This window comes from Schistocerca cancellata, chromosome 2, assembly GCF_023864275.1.
Source record: "Schistocerca cancellata isolate TAMUIC-IGC-003103 chromosome 2, iqSchCanc2.1, whole genome shotgun sequence".
In the NCBI taxonomy this organism is placed as follows: Eukaryota; Metazoa; Arthropoda; class Insecta; order Orthoptera; family Acrididae; genus Schistocerca; species Schistocerca cancellata.
The window spans coordinates 1,050,141,349-1,050,156,730 of NC_064627.1; the positions used below are offsets into that span (position 1 = coordinate 1,050,141,349).

At 43.2% G+C, this 15,382-nt stretch overlaps 1 protein-coding gene across 1 annotated transcript in view; it reads right to left on the reverse strand.

Moving 5' to 3' along the window:
- Positions 1-712: 712 nt before the first annotated feature.
- Positions 713-15,382, reverse strand: part of LOC126160923 (uncharacterized) — a 53,113-nt gene continuing 38,443 nt past the window's right edge. The window contains exon 4 of the mRNA XM_049916939.1: positions 713-877. Within this exon, the coding sequence (XP_049772896.1) occupies positions 821-877 (57 nt within the window). The 3' untranslated portion in view covers positions 713-820. The remainder of the gene's footprint in view (positions 878-15,382) is intronic.

Consider the following 15,382-nt stretch of genomic DNA (forward strand, 5'->3'; position numbering starts at 1 on the left):
TTATTGTTCAGTGTCTTTTTATACATGAAAGTTTCTGTTGTTGCACTTGAGTGTTTATTTCAAGTAATTCTCTAACTTTTAAAAATCTTGAAGACACCTCAGTGTATGGTCCCAGTAAGGCAGAAATAAAACGCATTTAAACCTGAGGCCTCTAATCACGAAAATAAAGTGTTCCTCACACAGTATTTCTTTCCATTGGTATCATGGACTCAGGTAAGACGATTCCTGTAATTTTAAGTTCTTTTGGTAATACAAAAAGTTATGGAAAGGAACTCATCATAGTTTAATGGGTCATTAATGTTTGAAAATTTGGTACATTCAATGCCACAAATCTTGAATTAAATTGGCTTGCCCCATGGTTTTGTGTTGTCTTGCTGACGAATATAATAACTTTGCTCGTTTTAGCTTGCTCTTTTATTTATGTAAATAAAATTTGTGATTATCAGGTCACCATACACATTTGGATGGTTTTATACAACAGTAGTCACTTTAAGATATGCAGCATCACTTGTTAGTGGTACAGAGTTTATTTTCTTATGAATAAAGCTGAAATGTTTCACGTTCAGTATAACACCGACTGACTTCTATGTCTATCCAGAGAATTCATACTAAAGTAACATAGAACAGTCAAGGAACACAGGATAAGAATGCTCTACTCGAACAAATACAAATCAGGAATGCTGCCATCATATTAATTCACACACTCAAATTTTTCTACACCGCTAGTTTTGATGCAGATGAACTGACAACATTCGCTGTTGTTGCCTTCTGTTGCTCTTGAGTCTAGCGTTGATAGTAATGTCGGCTGTGGCGGGGCTCCTTAGCGGCTGTTAACCTGGCGAAACAGCGCGTAGCACGAGTAGGACGCATTCAGCAGCTGCAACAGGCCACGACAAACCACTGCCTTAACTGAGAAGGAGCTAACACACAGGAAAATAATACTATCTCCTAACGACATATCCGTAACATTTCATAAGTCTCTTAATAAATCAACTTATCTACAGTCATTTAAGCTTTTCACCTATAGCACTGATAATATAGGTACGTTAAAACAAAATTCACTGTGTATTTACTTCATATTGTCTAGTAAGAAGAGTCCAGGATTACAACTGTTACTACTCTGAAGAGGCATTAAAGAGATAAATCTGTTTCGAGTTTCGTAAAAGGAATATATAGCAAATTCGTGAATATTTGTAAGACCATCTCCATCTTTTTTCTGTCCTCCCCCCCTCCCTCCCTCACTCCCTCCCTCTCTCTCTCTCTCTCTCTCTCTCTCTCTCTCTCTCTCTCTCTCTCTGTGTCTACATCTACATCTACATCCATACTCCGCAAGCCACCTGACAGTGTGCGGCGGAGGGTACCTTGAGTACCTCTATCTGTTATCCCTTCTATTCCAGTCTCGTATTTTTCGTGGAAAGAGGGATTGTCGGTATGCTTCTGTGTGGGCTCTAATCTCTCTGATTTTATCCTCATGGTCTCTTCGCAAGATATATGTAGGAGGGAGTAATATACTGCTTGACTCCTCGGTGAAGGTATGTTCTCGAAACTTCAACAAAAGCCCGTACCGAGCTACTGAGCGTCTCTCCTGCAGAGTCTTCCACTGGAGATTATCTATCATCTCCGTAACGCTTTCGCGATTACTAAATGATCCTGTAACGAAGCGCGCTGCTCTCCGTTGGATCTTCTCTATCTCTTCTATCAACCCTATCTGGTACGGATCCCACACTGCTAAGCAGTATTCAAGCAGTGGGCGAACAAGCGTACTGTAACCTACTTCCTTTGTTTTCGGATTGCATTTCCTTGGGATTCTTCCAATGAATCTCAGTCTCGCATCTGCTTTACCAACGATCAACTTTATATGATCATCCCATTTTAAATCACTCCTAATGCCTACTCCCAGATAATTTATGGAATTAACTGCTTCTAGTTGCTTACCTGCTATATTGTAGCTAAATGATATGCGATCTTTCTTTCTATGTATTCGCAGCACATTACGCTTGTCTACATTGAGATTCAATTGCCATTCCCTGCACCATGCGTCATTTCGCTGCAGATCCTCCTGCATTTCAGTACAATTTTCCATTGTTACCACCTCTCGATATACCACAGCATCATCCGCAAAAAGCCTCAGTGAACTTCCGATGTCACCCACAAGGTCATTTATGTATATTGTGAATAGCAACGGTCCTACGACACTCCCCTGCGGCACACCTGAAATCACTCTTACTTGAAGACTTCTCTCCATTGACAATGACATGCTGCGTTCTGTATCTCTCTCTGTCACTATCTATCTTTGTCTCTCTCTCTCTGTCTCTCACTCTCTCTCTCTCTCTCTCTCTCTCTCTCTCTCTCTTCTTTCATTACAAAAATTTATGTATGTGTATGTCTGTATGTTCCACATCTCCTCCTAAAACACGGGTCCGATTTCAACCAAATTTGCTACAAACATAACTTTCTGTCAGACAACAATCGCAGCAGGGGATAAGAACCACCTACCTATCATGGTTGAGAAGATGTGAAAAAACTGCTGCATCACGCATGACGTTTAAATTTATTACGTCTGTGCTTCTAACCCCATTCACAATACATTTCCTAAACAGTACCCACATATTCCGCTAAATGCATCTAAAAATTATATCATTGTACCACACATAGTTGCAGAGATATGACGTCACAAACACTGAGATTAGTGAAAAACTGCCACATTGTCCATGACGTTTAAATTTATTACCTCTTTGCCATTACCTCTGTTTGCAACACATTTTGCACACGCCGTCCACATATGCCGCTGAATGTACCTACAAAATTATATAATTATGACAAGTAGATCAGGAGATATTACGTCATAAATACTGAGATGCGTTAAAAATGGCCGCATCATGCATGAAGTTTTAATATACTAGACTTCACTTCTTTGACACTTCTACAGTCGAATAAACTTAATAATCTCTGTGTAGGTCCAAATAATTTCCCCTAACGTTTCTTCCAGTGCCAACTGAACTATCCCTGAATGCCATAGCTAAAATCTAAGTAATGTACCCCATCGTGTGATAGTGGTTTCGCATTGACTTTTCGTATTATGGTATTTCCATAAAGCAGTTTGTCTTTCTACTGAATTGCCAAAGTTCTTTTGTTGCGCTACATTTCAAATTCTCCCAATTTCTTCTCTGATCTCATCAGTAAACCAGCTTCAGTATCACAAACGCTGTACTGCAAATTAACAGATTCAAAAGCTTCTTCCCCTATTCTTAATCTGTCTTAGTGCTCTATTGTGAGGAACTTTTTTCACCTGCGTCAGTATACTTCTGCTGTGCCCCGTACATCACCATCTCGTGTATTCCTGATTCCCGGATAAGCGAATTCGCTTTATCTGTCTTACCCATACATGTAGCTTAGCTAGATGCTGTTCTCCTCTGTCTGTGTTTTCATTAACTTAAACTCAAAGACTAAGTAAAAACTGTAAGCTCCATTCAGCAGTGTCCTGGAGTTCCATACTTGCAATCAGAATAGCTCTGTCGCACTTTTTCACCCGCATATTACTGCCCGGTACATTTATTCTTCTTCTGAAATTTCCTTTCGCCTCTTGCATTGAGTCCTCCACGACTACTTTACAATGACAGTTACCTGTTACCCTGCGTTACACCCTTCTTCACACGAACACCCATTTCTTGATTTTCATCTTCTATTGTGTCTACCTGTTTTTAGAGTATTTCGTTGATTACTTTTTCTGACACTTTTTGTTTGTTTCCAGCCTTCTCTAGAACGTCTTATTATCTTTTACTTTGTGTAAGTCTCTTTTCTTGATCCAAAAATTCGATGTAGGCTTCCTGATCTATTTTTATCCATCCCGCCATTCCTAAGTGAAAGTATTTAATTATTGTAACTTAAAAGACCAGCTGGTTCATTCCATAGGATGACAACAACACAGAGATTGTGGCTTGCACGTCCAGGTATTGGGATAGTGTTATCAAGAAAGCTGTTGAAATCAAACTATCAAGCAACCTTATTAACAGAGATGGTGGATTTTGTTTAAATGCTGCTTGGAAACCGGCTCTGTCTCTCATCAAAAAACAGAGGGACAGAATTAGTGCTACCTCACCTGTTGAGTAACAGTAACTATCGATATTTCTGATGTTGGTTATCTTTGTGTTGACACTTGTTCTGTGTGTGATATCTTCCTTGTTTCTCCACTGTGAACCGAGGTATTAAATTTCCTTGCACATTTCTTCCTCCTTGCATTTGTGCCTTGAGAATGGCAGGGTGTGCTCCTGTCGAAATATCGGCGGTGTTCGACGACGTCACCCAGCAGCAAACCCGTAAGTTATTTGGACATTCAATGTGTGGTTTCCATGAGCAATAAAAAGGGCGGAAATGATGCTTACGCCGGCCGAAGTGACCGCGCGGTTCTGGCGCTGCAGTCTGGAACTGCGAGACCGCTATGGTCGCAGGTTCGAATCCTGCCTCGGGCATGGATGTGTGTGATGTCCTTAGGTTAGTTAGGTTTAACTAGTTCTAAGTTCTAGGGGACTAATGACCTCAGCAGTTGAGTCCCATAGTGCTCAGAGCCATTTGAACCATTTGATGCTTACGTTGATCTCTATTCCAATTTCCGTACAGGTTCCGGAACTCCCGGAAACGAGGTTATGCAGAACTTTTTTGATGTGATGTGTGTACATCAGACGATCACTATTTTTCCGAGATAACATGCTGCGTCCTCCCTATCAAAGGATCCTTATACCAGCCACAAATTATAGTATTTTTGACAATAAACGTTCCATAGCAAAAACATTGTTTGTAGAGTATGTAACGCTATTTTATACGAGCCAGAGCAACGCAAACATCATCTTCTCACTAAATTAATGGGACTGTTAGCATCTCAATGTAACTGTTTGCCAAGGAGTATTAGAACGAACCTGTTTCTCGTCACCAAAATTGTCCTTACACTGTGACTAGCTTCATCGAAAGTGCTCAGTTAAGTGGCAGTGAACGCAAATTTTTCTATAAAAGTGGTTCTCATTAACGTTTAAAATCCTGAAGCGACATAGATGACGCGGAGCCAAGTAATTTAACGTAAGACACACAGGGACGCACATGTCGGGAAATGCTCCAAAAGTGGATGACTTATTGTTGAACATGTGACGTCGCCAGATGGCGCACCTCACCGCACGTGCAGCAGTTGAGCCTATCGGTGTGTCGTACCTGGTAGTCCCTTCCCAAGTCCAGTATTCACGTCGGTGTGCTTCCGGCCGACTCGATAGCGTGCGGCTTAGGGTTCGAGTCTGCAGTATGACAGGCTGTATTACTTTCACTGCATTAGACAGTAATGGGTTTACATTGAGGTAAGATTTACAATTTTTTTCACCGGTCTCGCGGCCTTCGCTGGTTTATTGCAGAGTACAGTAGATCAAAATCCAACGGTATTGCGTCACAAATAAATGAGCATAAACTTCCGGAATGCGTCGCCACCAGTAAACGACCTTCGTTTTCTTTCGTAAATAAAGTCCGTAAGCAAAACAAGAAGGAACAAAAGAAAAGAAACATAAAATAAGAACAACTTTGGCCCACCCGGTTAGCCGTACGGTCTAAGGCACTGCTTTCCACGCGGGAAGGCGTGCCAGTCCCCGACACGAAACCACCCGGCGGATTAGTGTCGAGGTCCGGTGTGCCGGCCAGTCTGTGGATGGTCTTTAAGGCGGTTTTCCATCTGCCTCACCGAATGCGGGTTGATTCCCCTTATTCCGCCTCAGTTACACTATGTCGGCGATTGCTGCGCAAATACAATCTTCACGTACGCGTACATCAGAATTACTGTACCACGCAAACATTGGGGTTACATTCGTCTGGTGTGAGATGTTCCAGGGGGCGTCCCCTGGGAGCCGAGCCGCACATTAAACCTGGGTTCGGTGCGGGGTGGCGGTGGGGTGAGTGGACTGCTGTAGTGCTGTAGCCTGTTGTGAGGTTGAGTACCACTGCGGGCTACGGCGGAGACGAAGTCTCTCCGTCATTTCTAGTCCCCAGTTCCTAAGTCGTACGTTTGCAGCAGATCACATCAACAAAAGGTGTTAGCACTGCCCTCTACCGGGGACGGTAAGATCCACGAGACAAACCGCTGCGTGTGATCGAACTGCGTTTTCTTGTGACATTATAAGCTCAACATTTCTCATGCACTTTTGGGGTATTACCTGACATCCCCCCCCCATGAACCATCGACCTTGTCGTTGGTGGAGAGGCTTGCGTGTCTCACCGATACAGGTAGCAGTACTGTATGTGAAACCACAATGGAGGGGTATCTGTTTAGAGGCCAGAGAAACGTGTGGTTCCTGAAGAGGGGCAGCAGCCTTTTCAGTAGTCGCAAGGAAAATAGTCTGGATGATTGACTGATCTGGCCTTGTAACATTAACCAAAACGGCCTTGCTGTGCTGGTACTGCGAAGGGCTGAAAGCAATGGGAAGCAACCGCCGTATTGTTTCCCGAGGACATGCAGCTTTACTGTATGGTTAAATGATGATGGCATCCTCTTGGGTACAATATTTCAGAGGTAAAATAGTCCCCAGTTCGGATCTATGGGCGGGGAATAGTCAGGAATACGTCGTTATCGGGAGAAAAAAACTGGCGTTCTACGGATCGGAGCGTGGAATGTCAGATCCCTTAATTGGGAAAGTATGCTAGAAAATTTAAAAAGGGAAATGGATAAGTTAAAATTAGATATAGTGGGAATTAGAGAAATTCGGTGGCAGGAGAAACAAGACTTCTGCTCAGGTAAATACAAGGTTACAAATAAAAAATCAAATATGGATAATGCAGGAGTAGATTTAATAATGAATAAAAAAATAGGAGTGCGGGTAAGCTACTACGAACAGCATAGTGAACGCATTACTGTAGCCACTATAGACACGAAACCCACACCTACCACAGAAGTACAAGAATATATGCCAACTAGCTCCACAGATGACGAAGACATTGATGAAATGTATGATGAGATAGTAAAGGGAGACGAAAATTTAATAGTCATTGGTGACTGGAATTCGATAGTAGGCAAAGGAAGAGAAGGAAAAGTAATAGGTGAATATGGAATGGGGGTAAGGAATGAAAGAGGAAGAGGCCTGCTAGAATTTTGCACAGAGCATAACTTAATCATAGCTAACACTTGGTTCAAGAATCATGAAAGAAGGCTGTACACATGGAAGAGGCATGGAGACACTGAAAGGTTTTAGACAGATTATGTAATTGTAAGACAGAGATTTAGGAACCAGGTTTTAAATTATAAGACATTTACAGGGGCAGATGTGGACTCTGACCACAATCTATTGGTTATGAACTGTAGATTAAAACTGAAGAAGCTGCCAAAAGTTGGGAATTTAAGGAGATGGGACCTGCATAAACTGTGTGAGAGTGTGGGTGGTATTCTGCCATTCTGCGCAACGGATTAATCTGAGATGTACTCTTTACCCTTTGGCTCCTGCAAGATGCAGTTTCCACCCCCACACTACTACAGAAGTCAGACAGACGCTCCTAACGTTCTAAATAGAAATGCCTGAAAAACGTTCAGCAATAAATATCTTCTGGAGTCGTCCGCTGTAAGGAAATGATACAAAAATTCACAAAATTTCTTACGTAACTAGTGGGATACTTGGGTACTGGAGTAGTGCTAGTTAGTGTAAGAAAAACATGAAACTAACGAATAATATTTTTTTTTTTAATTCTGAGAAATCACAATGGCACTTTTAGTTATGAACTAAACAAGTTATTTCTGGGTTCTTTTCAGAATGTGAAGTTACCTCTTAAAGATAGGATTCGCTAATGAAATTTCTATACAAAGTTATTGACTTGGCAGAATGGCTGAGAGCCGTGCCTACTCAACTTGAATAATTATCCGTTAGAATGTTGCTAGGTTTGGTCGAGGCTGTCGCGTGTGAAATGCAGTGAAGTGTACTGCTGTGGAGGAAATATGGCGCTCGCAAGAGCTGTAATGCACAATACCATAAGCTGCGATGACTGCTGCCTGTGCCGCTCGCTGCTGACAAATGAAGGTCAGGAGACCACGACGTCTTACAAATGAGAGAACCAGAGGTTGTAGAGAGTTCAGGGAGAGCATTAAGAATGACAGACAAGAATGGGGGAAAGTAATACAGTAGAAGAAGAATGGGTAGCTTTGAGAGATGAAATAGTGAAGGCAGCAGAGGATCAAGTAGGTAAAAAGACGAGGGCTAGTAGAAATCCTTAGGTAACAGAAGATATATTGAATGTAATTGATGAAAGGAGAAAATATAAAAATGCAGTAAATGAATCAGACAAAAAGCAATACAAACGTCCCAAAAATGAGATCGACAGCAGGTGCAAAATGGCTAAGCAGGGATGCCTAGAAAACAAATGTAAGGTTGTAGAGGCGTATATCACCAGGGGTAAGATAAATACTGCCTACAGAAAAATTAAAGAGGCCTTTGGAGAAAAGTGAACGACTAGTATTAATATCATGAGCTCAGATGGAAGACCAGTTCTAAGCAAACAAGGGCAAGCAGAAAAACGGTTCAAATGGCTCTGAGCACTATGAGACTTAACATCTGTGGTCATCAGTCCCCTAGAACTTAGAACTACTTAAACCTAACTAACCTAAGGATATCACACACATCCATGCCCGAGGCAGGATTCGAACCTGCGACCGTAGCGGTCACGCGGTTCCAGACTGAAGCGCCTAGAACCGCACGGCCACACCGGCCGGCAGGGAAAGCAGAAAGGTGGAAGGAGTATATAGAGGGTCAATACAAGGGCGATGTACTTCAGGACAATATTATGGAAATGGAAGAGGATGTAGATGAAGATGAAATGGGGGAGTTTGACAGAGCACTGAAAGACCTAAATCGTAACAAGGCCCCAGGAGTAGACAACAGTCCATTAGAACTACTAATAGCCTTGGGAGCGCCAATCCTGACAAAACTCTACCATTTGGTGAGCAAGATGTATGAGACAGGTGAAATACCCTCAGACTTCAAGAAGAATATAATAATTCAATTCCCAAAGAAAGCATGTGTTGACAGATGTGAAAATTACCGAACTATTAGTTTAATAAGTCACGGCTGCAAAAAAATAATACGAATTATTTACAGACGAATGGAAAAACTGGTAGAAGGCGAACTCGGGAAAGATCAGTTTGGATTCTGCAGAAATGTTGGAACACGTGAGGCAATACTGACCCTACGACTTATCTTAGAAGATAGATTAAGGAAAGGCAAACCTACATTTCTAGCATTTGTAAACTTACAGAAAGCTTTTGACAATGTTACTGGAATGCTCTCTTTCAAATTCTGATGTTGGCAGGGGTCAAACACAGGGAGCGAAATGCTATTTACAATTTGTACAGAAACCAGGTGGCAGTTGTAAGAGTCGAGGGACATGAAAGGGAAGCAGTGGTAGGGTTGTAGCATATCCCCCAAGCCCAATACGCTTCACTTCGAAAGTCAGATACCTCGGTGTTTGGTTATTCCGGAAGCGTACACGGGGGGACCACATACAATACATGACCAACAGGGCAAACTCGAGGCTCAAACAACTCTATCCTATTCTCAACAGGAATAGTACACTGAATAGGAGGGTGTCTAGGACAATGATTTGACCGCTGATGACATACGCAGCACCTGTCTGGGGATATGTGGCGTCCACACACCTGGACCGCCTCCAGAAAATACAGAACAAGATATTACGTATCATAAGCAATGCTCCCCGATACACGCGGACAGCAGACCTTCACCGAGAATACCGACTGGAGACTCTCCAGGAGGTATTCAAAAAACTCTGTACAAGAAGTCAAGTCACTCGAACAATCCTAATATCCTACACCTGGGCAACTACGATCAGAACCATAGATGGAAACACAAGCGCCCAAAGACACTCCTTAGGGACTAACCATCTATGGTAACTTCGTAACTACTAAACGACAGAATGAGGCGAGCCCCTGCACATCAGCCACTGACTAGCTTGCTGGCTGAGCCTCTGCCATGAGAACTGGCAATCGCAGGGAAGCCACACACGACTCACAAACAAACTCCCAACACATATCACACTGCCAGTTCCTTTGAGGACCATCGAACAGACAAACTTACAACGACATGGCTGTGTTACAGGAGCAGCAGCAGCAGCAGCAGCTGGCCCCTGAGACATCGTCGACGCCAGCAGCGGCAGCGCTCACCTCCTCGACAGGACTGACCATTCTATGACAATCTGGCATTGCTTCTATGGTACTGATGCATGATACCCAACCACTAACATAACCTTACCTTGCACGATCTGTCGCAGATAGCAAGAAATCACTACTGCCCTTACTGCCCAACCTGACACTGTCGCAGAGGTTTTTCTTTCCCTTGGCGCTTGTATTCGCACTTTTTTCCCCTCTCCCCTTTAAACCGCTCTTCTTTCAAGCTTGATTCTGTCAAGCTTTTTCGACCACCTCTAACACCCAGATGCGCCTGTATTAATGGGTAATCTTACCCAGACGTATGGATAACATCTCAGTTCCTCCCTCCTGCGTTCTCCTCGATTTTAAATACTAACAATGCAGAGGTGATAGTAGACCTTTTGAGTTGGTCACCGTGCTTGTAGGAGCGTGGAGGGACTCACACTTAAAACAAAAAAAAAGCGGTGTCGGAAAAGCAACGATTAGTAACTGCAAAAAAGTCGCGTTAAAATTGAGCAGTTTTGTTCTGCTTCAAATGAAATAACCCTCGAAAAGCGGAAAAAAACGACTGTGTTTTCACATGAAAAACTTGACGAGGCCTTGTTCTTGCGGTTCACTCAAAGCAGACAGAAAGGAATCCCCATCACTGGTGCTTTGGTAAAAGAAAAGGCTTTTCAACTGAACAAGCTCATAGATAGTGACCGATCATTTTCAGCTGGCTGTGGTTTTTTTCGGATCGTTGGGAGAAAAGACACGAAATTAGACAGCTCACTATTGCTTGGGAGTAACTGTCAGCTGACAAAGAAGCAGCTGCAAATTACCTAAAAGAATTTAAAGAACTTGTTTCTCCTCAAAACTGTTCACCGCAGCAAATTTACAACACGACTGAAACCGGACTGAATTTTAAGGCTTTGCCTACCCAAAGTCTTGCGTCGCAAGAAGAGAAACGTGTCCCAAGGATTAAAATGGACAAACAATCTCTAACTGCCTTAGCTTGCAGCAACGCCTCGGCAACGAACAAATTTCCACTGATGGTAATAGTCAAATCGGCGAAAATCCGAGGGTCCAAAAACGTTAACATCAGCTCACTTCCTGTGTATTATAAGAATAAAAAAAAAGTTCAGATAGAGCGCGACTTGTTTAAGGAATGGTTCGAGCACTGATTTAACCCTAAAGTGACTGCGTTCAATAGAGAAAATGGATTGCCTAATCATGCTCTGACGTGTATAGATGATGCTTCGCCCTACCCAGAAGAAACCAAAGTTCCCAGAATGAGAATTTCACTCTGCAGTGGAGTGTGCGCTGATATGAAACTTCCTGGCTGATTAAAACTGTCTGCCGGACCGAGACTCGAACTCGGGACCTTTGCCTTTTGCGGGCAAGTACTCTACCATCTGAGCTACCCAAGCACGACTCACACCCCGTCCTCACAGCTTTACTTCTGCCAGTATCTCGTCTCCTACCTTCCAAACTTTACAGAAGCTCTCCTGCGAACCTTGCAAAACTAGCACTCCTGATAGAAAGGATATTGCGGAGACATGGCTTAGCCACAGCCTAGGGAATGTTTCCAGATTGAGTTGTTTGTGAAGACATTAAAGCACCTTTTCTGCCACCGAATGTAACTTCAGCTCTTCAATTTATGGTCCAGGGTGTATTGCAGACCATTAAAAAAATACAGAAAAATGCTGCTTCGCACTTTACTAGTAGACGATCAAAATGAAATCTCAATCCTGTAGAAACTTAAGAAAATTACAATGAAAGATGTGATTTACTGATTGGCTGAAGCTTGGATTAACGCCACTAAAGGCGAATTATAAAAATCATGGAAAAAATCTCTGACCTACATTGGAATTTGTTGAAAGAACTTTTGCACCAGCGAAAGACTGGTACCTTCTTCTACTAGTCAAGAAAATCCCTGGCTGCGAAGACACAGAAGAAAGCCGTGTTGACGAGTGGACTGCTGTTAACGTCAACGGCACCAGGAGTAAGGAAACGAAGACATCGCAGCAATGGTGCAGGGGTCATCGGTTCACATGTCCGCTTCCGGTAGCTGAATGGTCACCGTGACGGACTGTCAATCTTCTGGGCCCGGGTTCGATTCCTGGCTGGGTCGGGGAATTTTCTCCGCCCAGGGACTGGGTGTTGTGCTGTCCTCGTCATCATCCGATCATTCTTATCGACTGCAGGCTGCCGAAGTGGCGTCAAATTGAAAGACGGGCACCCGGCGAACGGCCTGCCCGGTGGGGGGCCCTAGCCATACGATTAAATAAATAAAATCGGTTCACGTCGACTCTGAGGGAAGTGAGGGCGAGTCGAACGCTCAAACTGAACTCACATCAACACAGACGCGGCAAATGCTCTCGACCTCGCCTTACGCTACGTCGAACAGCACGCTTCATCAACACCAAATGATGTTACGTTCCAGCGGCGATGGCGGAACATTACATCCTCATGTCGATTCAGTGTTCTTTGTCAGACAGAAAGGACTGGCTTCTTAAGTGTATGTAAATTGGATGTTTTTTTGTGTTTAGTAGTTATTAAAAATAATTCCACAGAACTGTATAAATGGATCCGACATTTACTGTATGTACTGTACTGTAAGTAACGAGCTTTCATTACAATATAGTTTCAGGCGTTTTCATCAAACTTAGGGTCTATGTACGTCTTTATTTAACTTTTTTGTTTAATAATAAATGTACGATTTCTCCTGTTTTTAAGTTAAAAAACCGGTGTGTACGGAATAGGCAGATTTTCGGAATAGCGGGTTTCGGAATAACGAGACTCTACTGTATGCCAACGGAGCTCATTCATCTTCCATAAGAAATTTCAGTAGTTCATGTTAGGCATCGCAAATGTAGTTCTTTCTAGATGTGTGTGGACAGTGAAGGCATCATCGTAAATTACTGTTTCCTGAACATATACCGTCGATTTTCAGGATATTATATTGTGTAAGGCACAGATGATAAAAAACATTTGTCCTGCACAAACCAACTCTATGAGATTCAACTTCAATACAGCTTAAGGTAGGTATGATGTTTGCGGTCGATGTTCTACTTCAAAACTGCGTTGTGCTACTTTCGAGTAATTCCTCCTTCCCCTTTCTCGTTGCGCTTTGCATAAGTGTAGCCACCTTCGAAACATATAAGTTAAAGTCAGATTGCATTATTATTACGAGTCTTATTCAGTGAAACTCCCTGGAAGATTGAAACTGTGTGCCGGACCGAGAATCGAACTCGGGATTTTTGCCTTTCCCGAGCAAGTGCTCTACCACCTACGCTACACAAGCACGACTCACAACCCATCCTCACAGCTGTAATTCCACCAGTACCTCTTCTTCACAGAAGCTCTCCTGCAGACCTTGCAGAAAGGATATTACGGTGACATGGCTTGGCCACAGCCTGGGCGGTGTTTCCAGAATGAATTTTCCCTCTGCAGCGGAGTGTGAGCTGATACGAAACCTCCTGTCAGATTAAAACTGTGAGTCGGACGTGAGGACGGGTCGTGAGTCGTACTTGGGTGGCTCAGATGGTAGAACACATGCTCGCGAAAGACAAAGGACCCGAGTTCGAGTCTTGGTCCGACACACAATTTTAATCTGCCAGGAAGTTTCACATCAGCGCACACTCCGCTGCAGAGTGAACATTCATCCTGTATTATTCAGTGCCTTGGGGTATATTTCAGGGCTGAAATCAGGTTCGTAATCACACGGGTTCAGAATCTTACATGAGCACTCAGATAGAGTTTCAAACTATGTTTTAGAAAAATCTATGACCATTTGGAATTCAGAGCTTGAAAATAAAGGAACATGTCCGGTGTACTTTGAAGATGACTTCGCGGTAATCTCGGAAAGTCCAGAGGAAGCGACCATCCAGGTCGACGTCCAAGAAAGGATTGCCAGCAGAACACGGGTGAGGATATCAACAGAAAAAATCAAATTCAACACTAAATGTAAATATGAACCGAAATTCCTTGAAACATAGAGAGTCCAGAGTACGAGGGCAAAGAAACTGAAGTACCTCTATGGGACCATACAAGAAAACAGATTGGAAAAATCTACGATTGGCGAACGGAGCTCAAACGTGGAGAGATAATAAAAGCTGACTCAGAAGTTTTACGGCGAAAAACCGTATATTCGGCGACGCGAAACTATGACAGAAAGTCTGTACACCAGTGAATCTCTCTCGATGAACTACATTCTAGAAAATTTGTATATCCTGGAAAGGAGAATACTACGAAAAATTAAGGCTGAGGCCGTCTGAAAATTTCGGAGCAATAAAGAATGTGGAGAGGGTCTAAGAGACCACTAGAAAGCCGGCCGTGGTGGTCTAGCGGTTCTAGGCGCTCAGTCCGGAGCCGCGCGACTGCTACGGTCGCAGGTTCGAATCCTGCCTCGGGCATGGATGTGTGTGATGTCCTTAGGTTAGTTAGGTTTAAGTAGTTCTAAGTTCTAGGGGACTGATGACCATAGATGTTAAGTCCCATAGTGCTCAGAGCCATTTGAACCATTTGAACCACTAGAAAAAGGAAGCTGATATTTCTTGGATACCGTAACGTGCCATGAAATATTTTGCGCAGTGGGTTACTGGTCAGTTGTGACTTCACCTCATTTCTGGCCGATCGAAGTGGCGCAGTATTTAGCACACTGGACTCGCATTCGGGAGGACCACGGTTCAAACCTACGTCCAGACATCCTGATTTATGTTTTCCGTGATTTCCCTAAATCGCTTCAGGCAAAAGTCGAGATGGTTCCTTTGAAAGGGCATGGCCTACTTTTTTACCCATTTTTCGCTAATCCGGTGGGACCGATGACCTCGCTGTTTGATCCTCTCCCCCAAATCAACCAACCAACCATTCTTAGGACAGCTTTATAGCCAAATGTGTAGCTGCAACTTGTGTATTATAGGACAGTTTATTATGATGTTACAGTTGTGTTGCCTGTATATTGTTGTATAGAAAGGTAGACCGTGTGGAGACTGGAAGCTGCCGTCTCAGATGGAGGCAATGATTTTAGCCGTCCAGGATTGCAGGTGGCAAAGATGACGCACAACCAGCGCCTGGCCGCTATTCCACAGCGCAACGGCAGAGATGAAGAATTAAACTGTTGTTAGAAGTGAGCTATCGTTATTCATTTATTCAGAATAATGGCTCCAACTACTCTAATATAGATACCTGGAGTCTACAGCATCAGCTGCGAGTGTGGCAAAAATGGTTCAA